This window comes from Pygoscelis adeliae, unplaced genomic scaffold (assembly GCF_000699105.1).
Source record: "Pygoscelis adeliae isolate BGI_AS28 unplaced genomic scaffold, ASM69910v1 Scaffold394, whole genome shotgun sequence".
Taxonomy (NCBI): Eukaryota; Metazoa; Chordata; class Aves; order Sphenisciformes; family Spheniscidae; genus Pygoscelis; species Pygoscelis adeliae.
Genome location: NW_008824666.1, coordinates 553732 through 579599, shown reverse-complemented (window position 1 = coordinate 579599; position 25868 = coordinate 553732). Strand labels below are relative to the sequence as shown.

General features: G+C 39.7%; 1 protein-coding gene across 1 annotated transcript in view; it reads right to left on the bottom strand.

Annotated features, from left to right (window-relative positions):
• Positions 1 to 25868, bottom strand: part of SEMA3D (sema domain, immunoglobulin domain (Ig), short basic domain, secreted, (semaphorin) 3D) — a 102557-nt gene that overhangs the window by 23901 nt on the left and 52788 nt on the right. The window contains exons 9-12 of the mRNA XM_009322863.1: positions 15183 to 15297; positions 14688 to 14757; positions 13204 to 13348; positions 321 to 543 (exon numbers count right to left, since the gene is read on the bottom strand). Of these exons, the coding sequence (XP_009321138.1) occupies positions 321 to 543; positions 13204 to 13348; positions 14688 to 14757; positions 15183 to 15297 (553 nt within the window). The remainder of the gene's footprint in view (positions 1 to 320; positions 544 to 13203; positions 13349 to 14687; positions 14758 to 15182; positions 15298 to 25868) is intronic.

Below are 25868 nucleotides of genomic sequence, written 5' to 3'. Positions count from 1 at the left end.
CCATGTAATGTAAAGACAGGTATTGAATGGTACTTGGAAGGTAAGAAAGTCCAGGTACTCTGACCTGTAACTGGTTTATCATCTAGGGACCAGGAGGCATTAAAATCTCAATAGTAGCAATCTCTTGATCTGACAAATTAATCTAATCTTAGCATTTGCATGAAGCCCTGATACAGAATCAGGAGCATCTAAATGCTTCCCGAAGCTGCATGTGTAGGAAAAAGATGTTAATCAACAGGTTTATTCAGGACCTGATGGAGTAAAAGTGTTCTTAAAGGATGTGGTTTGTTCAGAATGATAGCGGAAGTCCTGTCTCATACCTGTTCCTAGGAAAATAACATCATATTGCCCATCCTCTGCCATGACGTGATCCACCACAATCTGAGTCAGACGATAGTCCACGTTGATTCGAGTGAATACCGGTCCTCCCGTCACCGGGTAAACGGATTTGTACATCAGTGGATGGCGTTTAATAAAGCTAATGACTTCATCGGGAAAGTCTCTGGTAGACTTTATGAGCGGATCATAGGTTTTGCTTGGACACTGAACAAAAGAGAAAGAACAAGAAGATGAGAGGAATATTAGGAAAGAAGCACAAGTAATCTGCAGGTTTCTTTGTGCAGTAGGAAAGCTGCCTGGTCCAGATCAGTGATACCGGTTTGTAAAGCACATTTGCCAGTGGATGGTAATTTGATTTATAATTGAAAAAGCTCAGTGTTGATTTGAAAGCATGGGAGCACACTGGCGGTGTGTGCTCCTCTGGTTCTTCAAAGGGTCATTTTCTCCCTCATTTCTGCACTCTCTCCTCTTCTCTTTTCATGTTTAGCTCTCTTAAAAAGCTCTTCCCCTTCATCTTCATTTTCCTTTACGCTGCTCCCATCTATTCTCCTTTATCTTTTAAAACCACCCAAAACTTGTTAATTTGTTTCATCATCTCATGCATTTGTACTACTACTCAGAATTATAAATCTTCCGTTCCTGTTAATTATATGCCCACACCTGCAACTACCTCTAGATATATGCAAGCTTTGAAGAAAAATTCTTATACGTTTTTCTTCTTTCTCAGTCAGAGATTTTGATAAGCTAAATTAAAACTTAGAGGGGAGATGAACTTCCTTAGCTTCTCTAAGATACTTGGGAAAAGAAGACAGCATTAGAAAAAAGAAGTTGTCTGTTTGATGTTAGATAAAATGTGAATTAATTGATATTTATTGCATTAATATATCTGTAAACACAAACTACTAAAAGCTACACAAATTTTTTTTAATTTTGTCACCAAATGGTCCTTAGGACCATAACCAAGACCCTTTATGTATCTTCATCTAGCAGTGTTCCTGAAGAGAGCATGAGACATGCCTTAATATTCACACCACTATCACCAATAATAAAAATACATTATTATTGACATTCAGTACTGTGATGCACTTTGAACTTCTTTTTTTAATCATATATCAGAGCCAGCAAAATTTAGCCATAAACAATCTAATAATATATGAAAATATCTAATTTTTCTTTAAATATTTAGAAACTACTTGTATATAATACCATAACAGATATCATCAGTGTAGGCCACTTTGGAAATTTGATCTTATGAATAAGTCACAAATTCAATCCATATTCAAGTAGAAATCAAGTTTTTTGTGAGAACACTTGTGAAGCCAGTAAGAAATCAGGTTGCTCAGTGATTTTTCTCATCCCAAAGCAGCACTTGGTCACCATTACTTCATTTTTGGAAAGCATTGCTTTAAAACTGGTGAAATTCTCATGATGGGCTCAGTACATCTGCAACAAATTTCATCTCCTCATTCCCTGCCCCACTCACGGGCGCCTTATCACCCTGGATATTTTACAAAGACAAGGAAATCAAGTCTGGAGTGAAGGAGACTTGGCATGCTGGCTAGCTCTCATTTCAAGGCACAGGTACCAACATGCAGTTAAATTTGCTACATGCTGAACAAACTAGTGGAGCTATCACTGTAACGGGCTTTCAACAGCAAGTCTAGAGTGCCCTCCGGTGGCTACCGTGGGATAATCTCAAGTATTTGAAGTGCAGGATCTTCTCACAGAGCAAGGTTTTTCTGCTTTTTGTATTTCTGCTCCTCTTTATCGAGGCTGAGTTTCTGCCCTGTTGATGCAGTGAGCCAAAATTGGGTAAGATCCTCACCAGCATGACCTGATGTTAAACTAATGGCTTGATTTCTCTTGGGAGATACACTCAAGAATTACTGTGGCAGAAGGCCCCTAGTAAATGCTTTAACCACGTTCATTTTTCCAGACTGAAACACCCACATCTATCTTTTCCCTGTATATGGCCTGCAGTCAGAGGCCGTAACTTTTCAGTGAACTGCACCTCCTACACCTCCCGTTTATTTTTTTTCTCAAAAAGGCAGATTCTCCAGATGCCAGATGATCCCTGTAGCTCATTATTTCTCAGAAGTGACTTTCATTACTTATCCACATAGCTGAAACTCTTGCCCAGGCCCACAGCTCAGCCGCTGCAGCATCCTTGTGGTTTAACCCAGCAGGCAGCTAAACACCACACAGCCCTTAGCTCACTGCCCCCCCCCACAGTGGGATGGGGGAGAGAATCGGAAAAAACCCCAAACCAGCTACTAGGAAGAAAATTAACTCTATCCCAGCCGAAACCAGGACAATCGTTTTCTCTGGCTTTGAACAGCACAGTCTCATCCTTTTCTGGTCCAGACAACTGCTACAGTGATCACTCCCTCAGACACTCCCCCGGTGTCACTCATTTATTGTTGGGGTTGGCTCCCACCTCTATTAGACCCATACTGAGAAACTAATCAATTCAGCTGTTTCTTTGGCTTACACAAAGTAAGTTGGTTCTCACACATCCTGCTTGAAGACCACCCACAAATCTACCTCTTCGACCTCCTTCAAATTTTTCCCTTCTGTGCCTTTTGGGGTGAGCCCAGGAACATATTTGCAAGGTCAGTCATGTTGCTGACCCATCATCTCTCATGCTCACCTGTCTTTGCTTTCCTTCCCATGGCTGTTTGTATCTCTTTTCTGTCCCTCGTTTTACACCTAGTCTCTAATCTGAGTCTGAGAAAGCTTCTTTTTTGAATCTGGAGGCATCTAGATGTGTTAATGGGGCACTACAAATCCTGGATAATAATAAGACAAACTGGAAACACTATTCAAGTTCATGACAAGCTTTTACATACAAACTGTTGATTGCTTCTTTTTTAACACTATTTTTAACTAAGTAATCCCTGTGTTTTCTGCCAGGTGGAGCCATAACACAGTCTGTGAAGAAAGAAATGTGATTAAATAATGCCTTTGTAGTCCGCCAGGAGAAAGTTAAGATTTGCTGTGAAGTTGCTCTACAATCCTCCTTCATGGCTAATTTTGACATAGATTACTTTAGTTCACATTCCCAAATCTCCACTTTGACATGTGTTCAATCTATGGTGCCGGTTAAGGGCTTGCAGTTGGAACTTGTTCCGCCATAAGGTTTGGCATTATCCAAAACATTTGCATTAGGAACAACACACACACACCGCCAAGGGCTGAGCATGTCCCTCCTCCATTGCTGGCAAACTCCCCTCTCACAGCTACACAACATCAGCCACTAGCAGCAAATCCATCCCCACAGGCTCAGGACCAGCCTGGACCCTTTTCTCCCTTGGGTTTCCACTGCCTGTTCTCTTCCTGGGCTGAGGGATGCACACAGCACACCCTATGGTAGTGCTTGCTAAAAAGGGAATGTAGCCTCTGCCCAGTGCATACAGGTATTGTGTACACATGCCTGAGGATGAATGCTTCATGCAGTAAATACAGCTAATACAATGAAGAAGTATTCTCATCATATATAGTTCTACGTGAACATGCACCTGTACAAATACTCTAAATGCAAAGACAATAGCAACTAGTTAAACAAAAATTTCTGACTGAGGATAACATTCTCAAAAGTATCAGAGACTACCTGTATATTCAGAAACAAAACAGGCCAGTGAAGCACAGATCAGCTGACCTTCTACATCCACATCTATGGCCACATCTGAAATGCCTGTTGAGGGCAGTTGCTGGTCTACCTTAGCCACAACACCGCCACAGGGAGGGTTCCGTCTGGAGCATGCCTAAACCATGGCAAAGCCCATCCTAGCATTAAACAGTACAATGACTATGGGTCTGCACTTGAACCTGACCTCTGGTTTTAACAGTGTTGTAGCCTGTGTGATTTAAGAGTCTACAACCTATTTCCATTCCTTGCTTGGACTGATTTTTATGGCTATCTAGAGACCTAACAGATTTTGTGCAAGTGCTCACTTCCTTAGCATTGTTTCAATCCGTAAAAGTTAAGTCTGTGCATCCTCATCTTCATAAAGGCTCTGAAATTGTTTACTGAAAATAGGTCTTAGGCTCCTGAATCACCTAACAGATTTTGAAAATTTTCCCACGGACAGTAAACCTGTGCCAATTTGAATTAATATATATTCCATCGCATATTCAGTCATTTTGTTTCAGTATACAATTTAATGTACGGCTGTGAAAGAACTGACAAGAAAAAAAAAGATGAGTTTGTATTGTTGTCCTGTGATAACTGCTCAAAGGACATCCCTTGAAAATACAGTTTAATACAAGTAAAAAAGAAAAGTCCCACTGAAAAAAATAGTTCAACTGGAAACATATATTGCAGTGAGTTATCCCTAGGGGCTTTATGCTAGCATTTCTATAAGAACTCCACCCTCTGGCTTGCTGGGTATGATCTCCCACATTCTGTTTTCTGCAGTGCTTTCACAAATTAAAGTCTTTGCAAGGTTACCCCCTTGAGGTGGGCTGTAGTCAGCTTGGTTTTTGAAGATAACAATATCAGTTAAATAATTTCACAAAGAAATACATGCTTTTGTATTATATAACAAAAGAGACTACAGAAAGGCTGTGACAAAAAAAAAAAACAATTTAGAGTTTAGACTTTGGGGTGAAAAAATAAAGTGAACCATAATACAGGATAAATGATTCAGACAGCACAGTAACTACACAGAAACCAAATCACGTGCACAGTTGCTACATGAGCAGTACTTCAGGAATGAACATTTCTCCTTACCTTTAGAACAACCGAAGTCTGAGTCCTTGCCACTTATATCAGAATCAGACCTCAAAAACCCTACTGATTTCAAAAGCACGTTTATCTTTGCAGGGGTTGAACCAAAGTTTGTTGGAATCAATAGAAAGAAACACATGTGCTTTAATTGCCTTTGGATCAAAATTTTGCATCATTTTCTTCTATACAGGATGAGAAACAAACTCACTTCTTCACTTCCCCAACCATGCAATAACTCTCTTCCCCCTCACTGTGTACTAGAGGTTGATTTTCCCTTATATGTGCATTTTCTGTGGTTCATGTTCTCTCTCGCTTCTCTGAATTACAGTCTGCATCTTCTGGAAATTCGCTGATTGCTCACCTATTCACAGCTCAATCCCAGAAGTCTATTTCTATGTGAAAAATGGGAGTAGCCCCACGGGTCTTAAAGCTGTCCTAGATTATTGCCAAAAATGCATCAACAGAAGAAGATGAGAGCAATGACATCACTCACTAAAAACCACTAGGATAAAATGTCTACCAATATGGAACTATAAAGTTGTTACAGTAATCCCAAAGGCCCAAACCCTACCATGCATGATATAGGGAAATCTTTGCCAGCTTGCACAGCTAATTTAGTAGAAACAAGGACTAAGTGTCTGATCCAAAGATCCGCTTGAGTCAACAGGGCCTTTTCCAATTATTTCAGTGGGCTTTGGATCCCATCCTAAGACAGCATGACCACCAAGAACAGCTGGGCAGGTGTGACCCTGTTATGCTTGGCCAAGGGAGCTATTTCCAGAGGCATCACTCACTGTGGCATGATGGGTGGAACAGGGGAATGAAAAATTCATTTTGGCCACCCTTTGGCAAAGTCCCCAGGCAGCAGCTGTTTAAAGCTGTGTCCACCCATCGTTGCGGAACAATTCCTGTAGCTTGTGCTTCCTTTCACAGCAATCAATAGGACGTATGATGGTTAAAGGCTGCATGGCCAAGTGGGTGAGTGAAGCAGCCTTTCACCTCTGAAAATGTGAGTTCATATCCTGTTGCATGTCTCGTGATAATGATATCGGTGTTCTCTGCCCAGTTCACAGAGGACATTTATTGACATCATATAAGCACCAGATGCTGTCTCAGATATGTGACATCTCCCACTGCAGACAATAAGAGATTTGCATTTTTATCAAATGTCACAGGAGTAGGTTGGCAGGGTTGTTTCATGTGGACTACAAGAGAATCTGGCTCCATAAAAGTTCTTATAACACCATCATCGTGCTCTCTCATCATCTTCTGCTCTTGCAACTGGGTGGGATTCATCTCACCTGACCTAGATTCTAATTTTGGCTGTGTGTGAACTGTACAGAGGACGTGCCTATCTCTTTCTTTCTGATAGAGAAGTCTAAACAACTAGCTCAGATTTGATGCTTTTCTTCTAGATAGCTGACATCAAGAAAAATTAATCACATTAAATTAGTAAAATTAGTTCTGCTAGAAAAGAATCCTGCAAGAAACTTATTCACCATATAATTTATTCTTCTGAGGTTGCTTAGGCCTTCACTGCCATGAACAATAACTTGATACAAATATACATGTCAAGAAATGAAGAGTAAACAAAACAGAAAAAAGAAAAAAGAAACAAACCCAACGGAAACAGAGTTGGAAGTGTTAAGGGCATCTCTATTCAACTGCTGTATAAACTCTGCGGCACAAAACTTTTAAATAATCAATTCAATAGTTACTTAAAGTTCTTCCATTGCCTTCTGTGTGAGCTCGATTTGACAATAGTCACCCTGGACTAAGTCCTGATCCCAGATGATCTACAAAGATGCCTTTTATTCCGTCACCTTTTATTTGTATCCAAATGTAGTCAGGAAGTGGTAAATTAAGGTTAATCTTTCTCAAATAAAAGCAAATACACACTAACTTAGCAACACCGTACATATGCAAGCTTTTCTCTTTTTTTTTGCTCGTCTTATTAAATTTGCAGCTTAGCAGAGTGCTGGATGTGTAGATCTCACACAATACTCAGCATACGGTGTGACTGTGTTAACATTATGTGGGAACCCTGGCCAAGATTTTCAAAAGCTGGTGCCAGAAGTTAGGCTCCTAAATAAACCTCCAATTTGCCAAAATGCATAGTGCTTCACACCATCCACTGAAGTCAGTAAGAGCTGCTGGATCTAACACCTATTAAAATTGTGACAATTATTTGCTAACCTAGCTATAAGGTATGTAAAAAAACATCCTTTTCATTTAATGACGCATCTTTAGTTCAGCAGTGCTGTTGTCTACTGACAATTTTAAAACAGAATGCTGTTCCCTGTGAGCTTCAAAAGTGTTTCTATTTCAAGTGTGCTGAAAATCCCAGTTTAAAAGTGACTTGTCATATTGAGCTTTAGACCCACTTAAAAATGAGACTCAAACACCCATAGGCTACATACACAATGAGGCCTTGACAATATTGAGTGCAGTAGGCATCTGCCTGGTGGATTTTGCAATGTCCAGGCTGGGAATTTTTATGCATTTCACAAGGAGAACTAAGCACCACACCAGCAAGTCACTCTCTTGGCAGCATCTGAAGTAGGCAGTGTGAAACATTAAGGAGTGAAATATTTCTTAAATCTCTCCTGTATCGGGGAATTAGATGTCTTAGTCTGGGCTTCCCTCCTAGGGGAGGTGTCCCTCCATTCCAGGCGTGTGGACCAGAGCCATCCTGGGAGCTCCTCGCTCCTTCCTGTTGAAGGTGTTTCACTTTTCATGGGATGATTACCTCTCAGCTTAGCCAAAAGTAGTAAGAATGTTGCTCAGATGTTAACCAGGAAGGAAGAAGATCTGTCTTCGTCTGAAGAGCTCTCTATTTGATGTTAAGTGCAGTAGGAACTGGAGCACCAGACCCTCCCTCAGAGGGAATGAATTACCACATCATCCTTTGCTCCCAAGCTCTCAGTGAATGAATATTTAAACAGCAAGGAGATATGGCCTTGCAGTCAGCATTCTCCTACGATGAAATGTAAAGTATTCCAAGCTCTAAATAAGTTCCCTTATCACTAATCCATCAAGCAAAAAGCAGAGAAAGAAGAACTACCTTCAACTAGTCACTTCTGTGTTAAATGGGGACCTCCCACACACCCAATGCATTGAACTTTATTTGTAGAGTTTATAAAGAAATGAGTCCTGAGGGGTTAAGGTGTAACACTGAGGACCGGTGTGAGCTTCCAAGATGCCCAGAAGTACTTTAAAAAATGGGGTACTTATAGGTTTATGATCTTCTGTGGATTAAATGACAGCTGAGATGACTCTCGGGGAGTAAGCACTTATGTGCCATTGGAGATTCAACCATAAGCCATTCTGAAGATGAAACCTGGGTTCCTGAGTGGCCTAAATACTGTGTGGCTTCTACTCTGTAGTCTGACCAGAGCTGCACAATATATTTGGCATTTGGACATGCCTGCAAAAAGCCTTAGTGCTTCTCTACAGGATGGATGGGTTGTGCCAGAAGGACTGGACACTCAGCAGGGAGACTTTCACGCTAACTTTGCAGCTACTCAGAGCAAGCCTGGAAGAGGACAAGGGAGAGGGGAATGACTCAGGTTCTTCAGGAGACAAACAGCGCAAATTTTAAATTGAATCAACCTCACTCCACTCCCACCACAAAAAGCACAAACTAAACAAAAAAATCCCTACAGATAAATAGAAGTCCCCATTATTTTTTTTTTAGAGTTTGCATCCCACTGGATGTGCGAGATTTGTTCTACCCTGTTCCAGTATTTGTCTTGAGCAGTTTGTATTGCTTTTCCATTTAACACACCTGTGTTGTTGATAGAGAAGGCTGACATAAGAGAGCATTAATCTGAGGCTAACTGGGCTGAGACCGGCTAGGTGAGTGAACTTGACTTTGCAGGTGGCAATTTGCAATTCTCTGCCGACCTCTGCCAGCGGGAAAGCTGACTGGGTTCGCAGCATTTCGAAAGGCTGCTATGAATTGAAAGGTGATTCATGTTGGGGAAAGAGGTTGGTAAGTAAGAGGAGGTGGAGGAGGCTTTCTCAGGAAAATAAACCCATAAAGTGAAACATTTCACTTAATTAAGCAGCCCCATTTACAGTGGGGAGATCAAAGGAGAGAGGAATCAGAGAAGCAAAGAATGCAGCCTATCCCATAAAAGATCAGGTGAAAGAGGAAGATAAGTCTAAAAATAACAAGGGAAACCTGTGCAACCCTCAATGTTTTATGAACATGCTTATTAAAGCAGCAAAACTAACCAGACAGGAGGACAGGGGGAGGCTTTTTGGCAGACAGTATTTCTCTGTGGCTTAGCCAAGTCCCAATGGGATGGACACCACATCTCGATCAGCCTGTGCACTGGATTAGCAGAAGAAATAAAGGAAGGAGTTTCACTGAAGAGAGGGAGAAAAAGCAATAGAGAGAGAAAAAGAGAAAAAGGAGAATCTGAGGGCTTATAAGAGAACTTGTTTTAAAAAAATACACAAAGAATTCGGGAGCTCAGGGCCATATTCAGATCTGGATTGAAAATAGGTGAGACATAGAACTCTTCAAATGGACAAAAGCAATGTGCTGCACTGTTTCTTCTTGTAGCCAAGAAGTGACTTAGACTGCAAGAATCTTACTTTGCTGATCCAGAGCTTTGTTTTGAACCTTTGGCAAATCAGTTAGTAAAATATCCAGATCTATCAAATATATTTCATGTTGCCTTGGATAGCAGAGTCCTAGGTTCTGCAGCAGATCAGACTAATCTGCATCTTTAAACACTAATAGTCCTCTAAAAATCTGACCTCAATGACATTTACTCACCATCAATGAAATGAGGATGACTCCTTTGTATCCCATCAGAATTTCCAAATGGGCACTGTGAGTTGCTCTGATATTGCAATGGTTACATCTAAATAGATAGGCTAGAAATGTTTTTTTCCTCCTAATTCATGAAAATCTTGTTTAAATGCCTTCTGTGATTACTGGGAGGGCACTATGAAAACTCTGTTTCAGAATACAGAACACACTTTAAAGAAACTCCTTGATGATTTCTTTATCAATGGATAATTTCCTGGGTGAAACCCTAAGAGACTGGAAGAAAACTGGATTTGTTATCTGGGGACAGCTGCAGATAAGCCAGTCCAATTTTTAAACAGCTAAAGAAGACAGAGCAAAAGCTCCCTTGGTTTTCAAATCGCCCTTTGTGGCGAGGCTGCCTGCTGCATGTTTTTGAAATAGATTTGAAGCCTTGCCTCTGTTTAATTCCCATTACTTCCACTTGCTCTTAATACCGCTGGGAGAAGTTAGAGTAAAAGAGCTGTACATTTTGCAGTGTCAATCGTGTGCAGCGTGTCTGATCCCCAGTCACCCTGTTCAGGGGTCTTCCAACGACGCCAGAGGGCAGGCAGACCACGCCACAGCACCAGGACCTGGGGCAGGCAGGGGCTCCTGCTGCCTGCACACTGCTCAGCATTGCAAAGGCATGATATCATGGTCATGTTGGGAGTTTATCTCCGACACAAATTGCCACAGGAAGCATTTTGTCAAAATTTCAGTATCAAAGTGGCCACAGCCTCTATAGCGAACAGCTTTATTTACTTAGGAGATAAAGGCAGCTGAGCAGAAAGTTAAATTAGGGTAAGCAGTCTCCTGCTTCTGTATAAATGCTGAAAGGAAGTCAATGCTTCTCTCAAAAACAAGCATCAAAGGAAACGCATTTCCTCGTATAGACATTTTTAGATTTTGCCAGTAACTTAAAATATAAGAAATATAAAATCAGGGCAGTGCTGGCTGGCTATGCTAACTGTAGGCAACACTTAGGTAGAGCTTAAATTTCAAAAATGCTCTAGTAACTTAAAAAAGGATAGATTATCCCCCTTTGGCTTTGTTCTGAGCATTCCTGAACCACCCCATAGCTGGCAAGAAATGATGAAATTAATCTTTAAGGAAGAGCATTTCAGCATTCACGCTGCAGTGTTCTGCAGGGGTGTAGCACGCTGCTTCTTCTCCTTGCCTTTGAACACCGTGCTACTTTTTTAGATCCCAGCCTAAATATGCTCATATCCAGAGGTTTGGCATAGCCCATTATAAGATGAAAGCATGGCATGAATCTTCTTATTTTGATACCGTATATTAAACTGAGCCTGAATTATGTTGAAGTCTGAGAGTAGCCCAGCTCACTAAGACGAAAGATAAGTAACTATGCAGCAATACATTTACCTTATCTACATAGCAAATATTACAGATAGCCTTCTTCCGAGAGCTTTCTTCAGTAAAATCCACTTCCCTTTTCAGTCCTTGGTCAGACAAACTCCTACAGAAATCCACTTGGTATGAAGGTCCTAAGGATTTTTATGAGACCATTTTCTCACAGCTGTTATCAGGTGCTTAAAGGAAGCAGTTGGAGAGTTAAGGGGCAGCTTATGGATAATGTCCGTTTATCTTTCAACTTTCCAACTTTTAAAATACTGGCAAGCATGGATATTCAAATCAGTGATAAAGATCAGCATTGACATGCTTCGGCATGACATGTTTCCTTCCTTGTGAATCCCAGCTCAACCATGTGATGGCTAATACACTCAAAAATGCAATGAGCTTATGACCCGTCTATCTGTGCAGAGTGTTCATCCTTATGGGGCACTCTGAGTTTTTCAAGAGAGTTATTTTAATCTCTTTAGATGCCATGGGACCAGCTATTGTTCTCACTGGCACCATTTTTGTACTTAAAACTAAATTCATCTGTACTTCTTAACCAGTAATGGAGTTGCACATGCTTTAAAAAAAAAAAAAAATTAAACGTAACCTTCTTTTCTGGGGGCACTACATATTCTGCATGAGAGAGAGAGATGTGTAAGCCTACAGTGTCTAAATTGTCTAAATTAGGAGTGCGTTTGCTCCGGCAGTGCAGATCCTAGGCAGGCCAAATCAGTCTCTGGAGCTGCCTTAGTCATTATAGAAAGACCTGCCCTCTGTGACTCACCTGCAGCAGAGGAGGGAATCAGAGCTCAGGGCCTGACCAGCTGAAGTCTGGGACCACGGAGTGCAGCAAACAGCATGGGTCTGGACCATGCAGTTGGGTCCATTGGAAGGATGATGAAGAAAACATAGAGTCACAAGGAAAGGTGTGAAAAGAAGAGCAAAATAAGCCAGATAATATGGCTTGAATCAAAGGTTACACCAGTGCTGATGTCAGAGAAATAGTGCAGAAACACCCAGATGGCTTCTAGGCAAGGCACCAGCAGCAGTCCAACCTCAGTAGCTGAGTGCTTGGCTGGACTTATGCAGCTGCCTAGTACTAGTTCACTGAATACCTGACCAAGATAATGTAAAGCTATCCTGGATAATATCTCTTACTCTGAAATCATTGCCCTTTTACATTCTATGTATGAAGAGTTGCTCAAAGTTGTGATGACTTTTTTAAAGTAGATGCATTTTTTTGAAATTTCTTTTTTGCATTTTCTTTCTTAGCTGTAACGTAGGTCTGTGCTTTTCCAAATTTAATACCAAGACAGAAGTGGGGGAAGAATTCTTTAATAACTCTTTCAAAATTTTCCTCTTTGTTTTGGCCCGATTGTTACATCTGAAGTCTGAGAGATTGGGATTTAGAGGTGTTCCAGATATTAAACTTCCCTTTTCTTCTTATCACTTATCTTTCATCACATAAAATCTCCAGCAACTAACTCCTTACTCTACTTCAAAACACAACACATGCACACACACACATAATAGAATCAATGACCATATCTCAAGGAACAGGATTTTAACAGACACAAAGATAACGGAAGTACAAGACTTCAAATAAAATACCTCATCATAACTTAATACTCCATAAAGAAATGCATTTGGCTTTTTATGAAGTGTTGATGCCTTAGAGGTGATCCCAACAGATAGAAATGCAGCTGTACAGTAGGAGACCACAATACGAGAGGCAATCAGGAAACAGACAGTCTGGACACAATGTTATCTCAGAGACATGGAAAAATGTATATTTATATATATAAACCTATAAAGGGTTAGTAGAAGTCTGAGCTGTCAAGAGAAGGGAAAGGGTTGAGACGATAATTTGAAACATCCTCAGTGGAAAATATAAATTACCAATCCAGGGAGGGGTGTGAAGTATGATTGCTTTTGAGTAAAAATAGAAGTATGCAATTAAGGAGACACTTACTGTACCAGGTCTGGGATACGGGATGCGACCTTCATATTGTACCCACCGATGATCCACACTCTCTTTGTGCGCATAAGGGCCATTGAAAACAGCTCTGATATCTGCCATGCTGTACACACAAACTGCAGAGCCCTTGAAGACAGAGCTGCAAAAGAAGATGGATTGATATGCATGTTGTAAACACCTCTTCAGTGCATGCCTCATCCCGTGAACTAACTAATTCCAGAGTCTAATGGGGTTTGGATCAATCCTACACCTGAGAGTTGATATAAGTGGTGCTAAATAACAGACAATGGGTACAGGTCTGATAACTACAGATATTTAATGTCACTGTCATTACACTTTAAAGCTTTTCTTGGTTGAAACCTGGACTTAGCCTTTGGGACCACTTGATGGACTGCCATTTTTTCTAGTGGCTGACAGGTTCCAGCTATCATTTATTAGCTATTCTGATTAGAATTTTCTGCAAATGAAGGACATTCCTTTACATTGTGTTCACACCTGGAAGTCTGTATATTAGTGATACTACAGGTGGTGTGCCTGAGAATTATAAGTTGCATTGGACAGACAATAAAAGGAGATAGAAATGAACACTTATTTCTTTTTCTACATCTTTTTCCTTTTTTTATATATATTTTTCTCAAAAAAATCCCAAATAGTTCAGTTTTCCAAAGAACACCATGCCATGTTGTTGAGTGGCATGTACTTTAGTTACTTCATATACCATTTAATTCATTGTGCAACATTTAATTTAATTTTAAATATTTTATGTGGTTATATATTCTATGGAGCCACTGTAGTGGCTGCTTCTGAATTAAGGAGTGCCTTGGCAATTTTTCATTGCACTCATACTGTTCAGCATTTGGCTAGTTCTTAATTTACACTTAATTCAAAGGTTCTGGAGACAAAAGAAAGAATTCTTTATTTCCTTTCTGACAATTCTATATAGAGCACCTCACTATCGCAGCTGAGAGGTTTAATTAATTAAACTATCCCCTTGAGATAAAGATGCATTATTCTTCCATCAACTCCTGCCTATTAAAACACTGAAATATCACTTTAAACTATAGTGGGTTTTGATCCTAAGAAACAGCTGATGTCAAGTTGTTGCTTACAGAAATAATGCTTCACAACAATGATTTGTCTTAAATAGCAACTACTGGTTGCTCAATAAATATGATTGAAATTTGTAAATTCAGCTAGATGAGGTTGAAATCAACTATCATGCTTTTGATTGTTAAATTTTCATTATTTTTTACAATCACTCTCAAAAGTCAGGCACACAAAGGTTTAGCAACATAATTTATATTTCCATTTCTGAAAATATTGTCCTTAGTGACTACAGCCCCTATACTGCACGTCTTATTCAAGCAGTCTCTCACTGCTCTCAGGAACCAGGATCTAGTAATAGAAGGGTTTAATAAAAGGCCTGAGTAAGATCTGCAGCATTTGTTTCCAGAGGCAAATGTGATCCTAATGCATACCTTGTTGTAGTGAAGACTCCATATACAAGCGGGTTTCTCTCGTCTCTTGTAGAAAGTAAGAATATATCTTCTGCAATGAGAAAAATGTTGGGTTTTTTTCTAACTAAACATCCAGTGAATATTTCTGCATTTACGATTTAGAATTTGGAGATTTGTAAATATATAACAAAGCTTTATTTTGTCTGAATTTTAATTTCTGCCATGTGATGCCATATTGTGCTAATATTCTGAAGTTTGCCCATGTGCAGATAGGCTGGTTTTTATACAGAATCAGATTTTCACTTTCCAGCTTTTGGAGTGAAAGGTAAAAATCCCGTATTTCTGATCAGACTAATTCCAGTTATAATCAGGGACTTCTGATAAAAGTCAGAGATATTACCAGCACTGTTTGGAAGAGGGGTAGAATCAGAGCAAGACATACTGCTTCTACAAACAACAAAAAAACCCCAAGCAAAACTAATGTCAAAAGAGACCATTAAAGAGAAATCAACTTACGCAGCTCATCAAAATGTGTGTCTGCTCCTTCAGGACCAGGTATTGAACACACAAGCCTGGATTTCAGAAAAGTAGTCCACTTGTTTATTAGGCTCCTCTGACCTCCCATATCATTCTAATAAAAACAAAATTAAAAGATTTAAATATTAAACAAATAAGAAGAGTTTTAACGTATGATAGTTAATGGTAGCACAGTATTGACTGTGCTTCTTCAGATTCCACAGCTTGATCTTACCACAACAACAACAACAAAGTCTTTTTTTCTTTTTTTTTTTTTCCCCCCGAAAACAGTGTAGGACAGCCTTTTTATAAGTAGCTCCAGTAGTCACTTCTCAGCTCAGAGAGTGGGCATCTAAAATTTCCTAATTATACCCAAATCTGTTTGCAAAGTTCTCTCACCAGCTCTACAGCTGGAATGCTGTGAAAACATTTGTCTATATCATGTGATTTCCGGTTCCCTGTGATGCTAATTTTTGCAATCAGTTGTTCTTCAAGAATTCTTTACAAACCCAATACTAATGCAGAACATTTTGGATAGATTTCTCAAAAAAGAAAAACTATATTCATCAGCAGTTCTTGCAATGTAAATACTGTGCTGTTTGTTTTGTGTACATAGTACAGAGATATGTATTCCAGGGAAAACCAGTCATATTATTTTAATAATCATTGTTATGGAAATATCAGTCTATCCTCCCCAAAAGGGATTTTTTTTTTCATTTATTTTAGTATGGGTTTCCAAGATATGAGCATACTTGCCCAAATTTCCTTTAGTCACCAGAGAAAGAAAAAAAATCTATGAAGGGTCACTTGAAATTTGAATTACCGTTCTGAAGGGTACGTGTCCTTCTACTGACTTGGATCAGTAGAGGGGTGTGGGGAGAGTGGATCTTAGAAGAAAGTTTTAAATTTTAAGAAGCTTTAGGAGTTTGCTTAGGAACTTACCTCCTTCCATTGAATACATGAAAAATCTAATGAATGACATTTATCTGTCTCCTTTGGCCTCAAATAACAGATCTATTGAGGTTCCATAATGCTATTTAGGCCCCAATTTCTTCACACTGAAAACTGTAAGGGCAATGATATTCCAGCAGGAACCAAGAATTCAAACACTTAAGAGAAATGTTATCACCAACAGTAGTCTCCCAGCTATAGGTTCTGAATTAGCCCATGAAGGTTCTTAGTTCTTTTCATTTATAAACTCTGAAGCTTAGGGGATCTGTGCTGCAAATTGAAGCACCACAAATTTGGTCATAAATATTCATCCCCTCTGGATTCATTAGGAGAAATCACTTTTTTTGTTAATTGGCTTTGCAACTCTGAAGGTATAGAACAGGCCAGTAGGAAACACTGGGTGGTGGAAATTACGTGGTATTTCCATAGATTGTATTTGGCCCTTCAGGGCTGTGTCGTAAATATTACAGGCATTCAGAAAGATGGTTTTAAGTGCTGAAATTCACTTCACAAGGAGTAACACTTCTCTGGTAATGCACTCTAACCATTTTCCCTTTTCATATACTTGCTACTTTTAAATAGGTTAGCTCAGTTGGAAATGATTCCTGTTAATCATTCACCTTTGGAACTCCTGTTCTTACAGGAATTGCTACCTCCTCTCTTGATTTCCTGAGGTCCTGCCAAGCCTGAAGCTTTGCATCTAGCCAACAGATTTATTACAAAGGTGTCAAAATTAGCAGCATGAAGCCAATAGGAAAAAGAAGCTCTGCGTGTGTGTGTTCTGTTCAAAGGCATGGCAGATAAACTTTGTGGTGTAATTAAAACCAAACAATTACAAAGATGCAACAAAGAATCTTAGAAAGCAAGAAGCATTAAGCTTTTCCTTCCTCTGGCAATTCGGATTAGCCAAACAATTCTCGCGTTGCAGGGCTTCCACTTTGATTTCTGGTGGATGCAGTGGAGCATCACAGGACTCTCAGATGTGTCTAACTGCCTGGCTAGGATCAGAAAGCAGGGAGGAAGCAAGACGTGGTGGGGCTGGAATGGAAAAATCACCCTTGTCTAGCTCCTGCTCCTGTCACTGCAGGCGTTCAGCTTCTGCAAAAGATGGGAAAATAGGTACTTGTGTTTTACCACTCTTAAGCCGTGATCCAACGGAGCATTTCGCAAATGCTTATTTTAAATGTATCAGTAGTTCCACTGAGTTCCTAAAGAGTAGTGTGAACCAAATACTGTGTTTAAAGGAAGCAGTCTTAGCAAGTGCTATGTGCTTTAAAGTAAGATTCCACTGGATTTAAGATGTATCCATATTTCCTCACTCTCAAGCCAGGACACAATGTTAACCATGCTACTTGAATTTAAGAGACATTAGAACAGACATTCACGAGGTGTGTCTTACATATCTAAAAGTTGCCAGTAACACTGTACAGTTTATAAAGGAGCAAGGGGAATTCAATGACCAGCCAGCACTCCATCATCTACCAAGTCCTTCCGAAGCCAGAGAGTGAAAAATTCATGGTTCAGAAATGGAGAGACTGAAAAGACCTTTCACTGATTTAGACAGTTGCACGTCTAATATGCTGACATACCCTCCAACATGCTTCTTCCTACTGCCATGGGTGAATGAAACAAAATGTACATTTTATTAGGAGGATGGTTTTGTTTGTGGGGTTTTTTTGGGGGGGAGGTTGGTTGTTTTTTTTTTATTAGCAGCCATATAATACTCTTCAACTCTTTATGTCATCTCTGAATAATGCAATGTCTTTGGTTTCCTAATATATGCCCAGGATTCACTGACTGAGACAGTGCAGGAATTGACAACGCCATGGCAATTTTATCTACAGGTAGAATTAGCTCAGCTCAGGCCAAGGAGGTTCAAAAACTATTAATAGTATAGGCATATCTTTGCTCCTGGACTCTCAAGTAGTAGTTGTCTTATTAAGCTCTGGAAATATCAATTTTTTGAAGAAAGTGAGGCCCTTCCTTCCTAACACTATTTTTGGTGCATATCAGGTCAGTCTTTGACACATCTTGAGGCTTCAGGTGCTGGAGAACATGCGATTATTCTCCTTTCCTTCAGACCATCTTGGCATGAACTCATTAGCTTTGCATCGTATCTGCCTACTCTGTTGCAGATTCCTTGGACCACCATAGTTCATGATTATTGGCCTCTGAGAGGTTGGACAAAGGACATATTGGCCCAAAATCTTTTTGAGACTGGGTTGGTACAGAAAGACGACAGTCTCTTCTGTGGAAAAGATTACTGAATAATATCAGTTTGTAATAAATCACTAATGTGCTCAAATGTTGTGAGCTGGATGTAGAGCATGACATTAATATAATAAGGTGTACAGGCTGGGTAGTCAGTGGATAAGAAAAACTGGATAGAAGAGAGAAAATCACCAAAGCAGACACCAGTCAGTGTGCAGGTGAACAGAAATAAGGATTTAACACAAAGTTACAGAATCGTAAGAAAACTGCTGGACTGATTTACACCAAGAACGGATTTGCCTCAACCCTGCTGGAAGTGTGTGGTAAGCTGGATGCACTGAAATTATTTTGGACAAGAGATACTGGTACTGAAGACAAAGAACCCTAAATATTTCAGGGAGATGAGACAAGAAGACAAGATAATTCTAAGTGCTGAGAGAAGGGGAAGGCAGCATGAGCAAGCCTTTCATTCCAAAAATATGGCTAATCTACTTGTGACAGGCAAGCAGCTATGAGTATCTGAAATCTTATCTCTCAAAATATCACTTCTAAGCACACTGGATTAGCAGTGTTTACTATAAACTTTTTTACATTACAGATGAAGGCACTTAGGACTGCGTATTTCTTTTTGAATATAAATAAAGGTTTAATTAGCACTTACTGCTTTGTAATCTCACAGGCTGTAACAGATACCAACACTTCTGCCTGAAATACCTTCTTTTTAACAGAAAGAAGTGCCTGTAAAAACTTGGTTACTTGTGTTTGCCCAAGTTAGAGATTTAGATAATTGCCAACTAGAAGGTGGGCAGTTCAATATGTCACCTGTTGAAGAAATATTACCAAAAAATATCACAAAGATTTAAACACAGAAATTATCTAGATAAATGGGGAAGTAATCCAATATGATTTTAATAAATCAGGCATACTTTTATACTGCTGAAATCCTAAAATTTCAACCCTTTTCAATGAGCCGGTTCCAAAAAAATAATTTGTTGGAGTGAGAAACCAGGTTTCTACCAAACTACATTAAGAATTCAAATATCTGATGTACTACTTCAATGGGCGCAGGTAAGTGTATGACATCCAGGAAGAATGCTGTTTAAATGCTACAATGTAAAATTTGTGAAGTAAATTAAGGTCATATCATACGCCTTTCTTGGGAGATTTCCATGAAAATCTCAGTTTTCTGATCTGCAATTTATGTATAACTGAGCAAAACAACAGGCTTTTCAAACCCTCTAGTTAAAGATAAGTTTATCATGAAAATAAAAACCATCAGAAAAATATTGCTCTATGAACAAGTGATTTAAAAATCAACTTATATTAAAGATCTTCTGTTGTATCTATTTTCTATTCTATTGTAACTTATACATTATATAAATGTAGTTTCATTAAAATGCACAAATATTAGTCTTGGAATCCAGTAGGCAGGAAAACAGATGGCAACAAAGCTAAAGAACATCTGCATCTTCGGGGTTTTAAACCTCTTATTTGTTTGTAAGTAGCACTGACAAATTGAACATTAGAACAAAAAGTACAGTTTTCTGAAAATCAATCAACGTCAAAGATGTCAAACTCTGTGATTCATAAAACTTTAAAGACAGTAATTATCCTGAAGAGCCTCTTAAATCACAAAAAAAAAAAAAAAAGACAATGAGTGGAATTTCTAGAAGCAGGTTATTAATTAGACCCAGTGGCAAAATGTGCAGAAGGACCATCCAAAGTGAATTCCTGGCCTGAATAAAAGGAAATGCTGGAGAACAGAGGGGGAAAGTGCTGAAACTGCAAAAGGCCCTGGAGCCCTTCTCTTGTGTGAAGCCTAGCTATGTTACAAAGACACCAGAAACAAATGGCATCCCCAGCAGCAAAGCCTTACACTGTGGAAAAAAAAAACCCTTCTAGCAGACTTTATAAATGGAGAAAGAGCCAACAATCTTCTTTGGACTTCTGTCTTCAAATTCATAGTTCTTTTTTAATTATTTCATTTTACTTTGCATATTCTGGCCCTACCCAACTCTGTTAGGTACTGACCTAACACAGGAAAGTAAGATTTCCTCATTCAGGAATTCAGGTTCAAAATTTCTTGTCCAAACCTTACTGATGTCAGATGAAAGATTCCTCCCATGATTTCAGCAGGCTATGGGTCAGATCCAAAAACATCAAGCAACACATGAAGTGTCACTTGAGAGAGAATAAAAATACACTTGCAATACAAACAAGTGAGAGGAAGTACATGTGATCTTAGATCTTTGACTGCTCTGCTATGGATACTTTGAATAAACTTTGGAAAGTCAGTTCACCTCTGTGTCTGCAGTCCCCATCTGACAGTGAGAGTGGTGACTGTTTAGTAATTCTGCTGTTTCTATGAGATTACAGAACCTTTCATGAGGAAAGCTTCTCACTGTAGGATTGCATATTGCTTCATATAAGATGGCACCAACCTTTGGGCACTGTGGATATTGCTAGCGTATACTACTTCTGCTGCTTGAACTAGTTGATCCAAAGATGAGGATTTGAGTGGGACTCAGCCTCAAGTACCACATACTTACTCAAAACTATGTCCCTTATCAAGTCTAACCCGGCAGAATGATGCAGTTCTTCAGCCTATGGCCTGTGCCTTGCAAGGGCTCTGCCACTGTAATAGTACTTGCACATAATTAGACAACAGAATGAAAGGTGCAAACATGTACAGACCCCTGATAGGAACTGCACAGTTGCACATCACCTCAACAAGAAAGCCTGGAATAAACTCAGCCCTCCTGATTTCCAGGGTAATGCATAAGCCTGGTATCTCTACAGTGCTCCTCAGACCATCAGCGTGCAGGCTGCGTGCCCTTTATCTCCTCCAAAAGTATAATCAGAAGTTCCTCTAGATTTGTGTGGCTTGAACATTAAGCTTTCCCCTAGGCAAACCTGCTTTCAGAGAATCCTTCTATGATCATTTTTCTCGCCTTTCTTGAAAGCTCAACACCGTCACAATTTTAAACAGAAAACTCAGTCTAGGGTACAGATGTCCAAAACCCCAGGATGCTTTTTGGTCCCTGGGACTCATCATTTCTGAACACCTTTCTGAAATCATCGTCCATCACAGTCAAAAACCTAATGCACAGCTTGTCCTGGCTTCCTGCTTATTTTCCCCATCCTGAGACAGAGCTACCGTGTCAGGCACTAAGACTAAAGGGTTGTCATCATTAGTGCAGTATATTTACAGATCTCATAAACTGTCACTGCTCTGGCTGGCTTCATTCCCTTGGTGTAAACCACACTGCTCATTGCAAAAGGAATTGGAGAGGTTAAGTATCTTCTAGAGACTAAGATTACAGGCTGTGGATCAAATAATTCATTCAGTTCTGGGCACGTCCAAAGTTGATTGCACAACCAGGGTCAAATATAGATCTCAAAACCAAGACAAACAGAAAAGCTAAACATTTGTCTCAAACCATGCCCTTGCCTATCTAGGCAGCAGGATTAGGCAGGAGGGGGACACATCTCTATAGTCAGCGGCATGCGGGAGTGCCGTGGCTAGTGTCAAGCCTGCTTTTCGCTTTCTTGTCTGAAATGAGTAAATGACCTGCAGGACTGAACCAGGGAAGCCTTTGGCATGAAACCAGAATGAAGCTCAAGTAGCTGTATGTATGGCAAGATGAACCAGTCCCCTGACCACACACCCCGTGTCACTGGAAAGCTGACATGAGACCCATGGGTAAGGATGCCACTCTGGGAATTCACCTATTTCTAGGCATTAAGACAATGAGAAAGAGGGTCTTCATCGCAACTGAAAACCATAGAAAAACTACGGGACTGTAGGCCACATCTACTGTGGAAATGCCCTCTGTCTGAACTATGAGCGAGAGAAACAGCGGTTTAGCTTTGAGTTCCTGCTCCTCAAGCAGATTTGTTATTTCATTCAGAATGGCAATGTACTCACATGAAGCATGCGTAACTGTTTGGTTCACTATGGAAAATGTTTTTATTTTGGATTTAAACATCACACCCAGAGGTTTCTGCTGAATTATCTTTGGATGGGACCCAAACTGGAAAACCTAACTATACAGCAAAGAAAAATTCTGGACTGTTACTAAGCATACCATGAAAAAAACAAAAGCCAGAAACTAACAGGCTCAGGTAAAGAGAGGGAGATAACAACAGCAAGTTTGAATGTGATTTGGGACAAATGAAATAATAAATTAAGCTTATAAGTGATAAAGTGCCATTTTACCGCACGGCCATTCAGCAGTTCTGCTAAGATTACCTCCGACAGGTTTGCTAATATCAAGAACAATCCCCAAAACTGTTCAAAGGCTGTCACAAAGAAGGTGTACTCTACTATACCCATCATTAGGCTGTTCACTCCAACTTCAATGGAAATTTGAAGTGAGCAAAGGGTGATGGCTAAACTAATAAAAAATGTTAAGGAATTCTCGGGAAAATCTACCTTAAATTTTGAGTATAATCTGTTTGTGGTTTATTCCAGAGTGTTTGACTTGCCTTTACCTATCTCTCATCTGAACTTTCATATATACTTAATATAAATTATATGATATAAATACATTAAAAGGATATAAAAAGACAGGGGAAAAAAACCCAAAACCTTCAGGTTATGAAATATAGCATTCTTGATCATGAACCTACAGGCATGTCAAGTGACTAGATGGATCATGCAATTAATGTCAAATAGGAGACCAGAATTTATATGGTTTGAATGCATTGATAGCATTTTGAAAGTGAAGCAGTGTGAGACGCAGCACAGGGATAGGCTGTTTTTTTTCAGAACAAATAGGCCTGAATTTGCCATTCAGAATTTCACATTCTTATTTAAATAAGAACGCCTTGATTTCACATGCCAGGGACCCTAATGGGGTCCTACAGGACATGTAGGGCAAAGCTCCCTTTGTAGTCAGTGGAAAATATGTCCTTCAGAGAGTGATTTGGGTTGAAGATGGAAGGAGTCTTCCTCTCCAAAATAGTCATCTGCCTTTATTGATTGAAGTGAATCTCTGATAATTATTTTCTTAGCTTGGATACATGCAAGTGCCTAAAGTGTGGGGCAGCGTGACCTCAGTATTCACAACCACAGTTTGAGAGCTGGAAAAGCATGAGACCAAAAAACAAAGGTAGGTCAACATCTTATGGAGTCCTTTAGAATTTAGCATCCTGAAACATCTACATTTATAATGTACTCAATCAACAACAGCAAAGCCTGAACTGCAAACTGTGGTACATTTTCATATTAAATGTACTGATGGGAAAAAAAAACCAGGAAGCTAATTTTATCACATCAGAAAATTTCCAAAATCACAAAGTCATCATTTGCTACTCTTAGAGATATTTGAACATCTGAATCAAAGCACTCTGAAGTTAAGGACTTCGGATTAAACATAGGAACTCCATTCCAATTAAATCTGCAGGCTTCCCACTTCCAAGCCAGTGGGTTACTGACAACGTCTTCTGCAATGAGTCTCTCTGGCAACTAGGATGATTTCCAGAGTTTGCTTCAGAGGTTGTGCAGCTGCATTTCCATAATCCAGTTTTTAGAGCTCTATCCTGACACTGCAATTTCTTTTTAATTTTCCCTGAGGCTCGGTAAAATTCAGTCACACCTCTTTATATTAAGCCTAACTTACATATTTTTGCTTCATCTGCAAATCATAATTCCCCCCTCAAAAAAACACCGATTATATTGTTGAAACACACCCATGAGGGACAAAAATATACAAAACTTCCTATACTCATGCCTGTACTCTTGCCAATAAGGTAAGTTGGACCAAAAGACCTGACAAAGTCTCATGTTATATCTTAATTCATCACAGTTAGAAGCAGACACTATATGGAACTGGCCTGTCTCCAATACATCAGCCCTTAAAATGAAATCATCTTGATGAGCATCTGCTTTTCTACATAATTTGAAAACTTTCAAATGGCACATAATAGTCAAATATAAAATTTGGAAGTCCAAGAGGAGCTGGCTGCTGAAGGCCCTGCTGCTGCGAAGATACTCAATGGGCAAATAAGGGCCAAAGTTTTTCTAGGGATGACATTTTCAAAGTGGATTTAATCATTATCATGGAGAAATTAAAAACAAACAAACAAACAAACAAAAAACCTCAACCCATGGTTAGCATTGTGGCTAGGCAATATTATGGTGACAAAGAAAGTATGTAAGCATGTAATACACAGTAAGTCAAATCTCGTCTGGAATGAGTTGCCTCCAGAACTGGAAGCAGGATAGCTGCACGAGCATGGCTCTGAGCCCAGACTAATTAGCCCTGTTGAGAACATGTTAACATGGCTATTTCGCTTCCGGGACCCAAGCTAATACGGCTGAACAGTAAAGCATTACACTATGCGGACAACTCAAATGGTTTTGGAGATAGATCAATTATCTACACAGTGACACATTACACAATATAGAAATACAAAGAATGTTAATGACCCAGTTATCCCTAGTCACAGTAAAGGCATGGCTAGACTATTTCCAGGACAAGAAAAACACCTCCTAACTTTTACACACAAGCAGCCCCATGGCAGAGTCCACCGGAGACTCTGGACTTGGAGTTGTGGAGGAATAGCTCCCTCCTGCCATTCCGGGAATACAAATTGCCTTAAAGCACCAGACGGGAGGCAAGGTCGTAGCCTTGAACTCTGCTCATGTTCATGGCTTTGGAAATAAATCACATTACCCAAAGGTGGAATGCAGGGTGTGTCCCGGGCTCTCAACTCAGGAGCTCTTAAAATGATTACATTCCAGTGTGTTTAGAAAGTACAGTTTAACCAAGAGGGCTGTGCCTAATTGCTATATTCTCGTCCCCAGGTACAGTGTGGTATATATGAGGGTGGAATGGCATACAAAAAAAAAAAAAAGACAAAGAGCTCACTTGTTCCCACTAGAACAAAGGCCGCTTCTGGATACTGAACACTTTGGGAAATATGGGAAAGCATCAGGGGTCGAAGTCTGATTTCTTGGCAGTTGAGGTCTTGGAAATCAGTCTCTAAGATTGCACGCCGTTACTTTTGTAATACATCACCAAAACTGTTAAAGAGAAGCTTGTAACACAGCAAATGCAAACTGTTGTAATAATAAACAGGATTTTCCTACTGCAGCAGAGAGACTACCGCTTTTGGCTAATTTCCACTCCATTCCAATAGAATGAGGCCGTAACTATGAAAAAATGTGTTTCTATACAGAAAACAAACAAACAAAAGCCCCAACCACTTTACTCCCTCTCCAAAACCTTTCTGTGGGCTCCTGTAAGTTAGGATTTTCATTTCTCACTTTATTTGAGTGGGGAAAATAGGAGGGTAACCTAGGTCTTTTCTAGGGCTATATTTGTGAATATGTGAGGTTGTCCTTAAATAGAATTACAATTCTATCATCATTTTGTGGTGGATATGTACACAAAAATGTAGCTGACTTGTTACTTGGCTGCAGAGGGCACAGTGCACGGATGCTGCAATTTTTTTTTCAAAATCTGGCTCAGTGTGTAATGACTGTCATGGCTTTAGCTGATGCAAACTGGTTCAGCA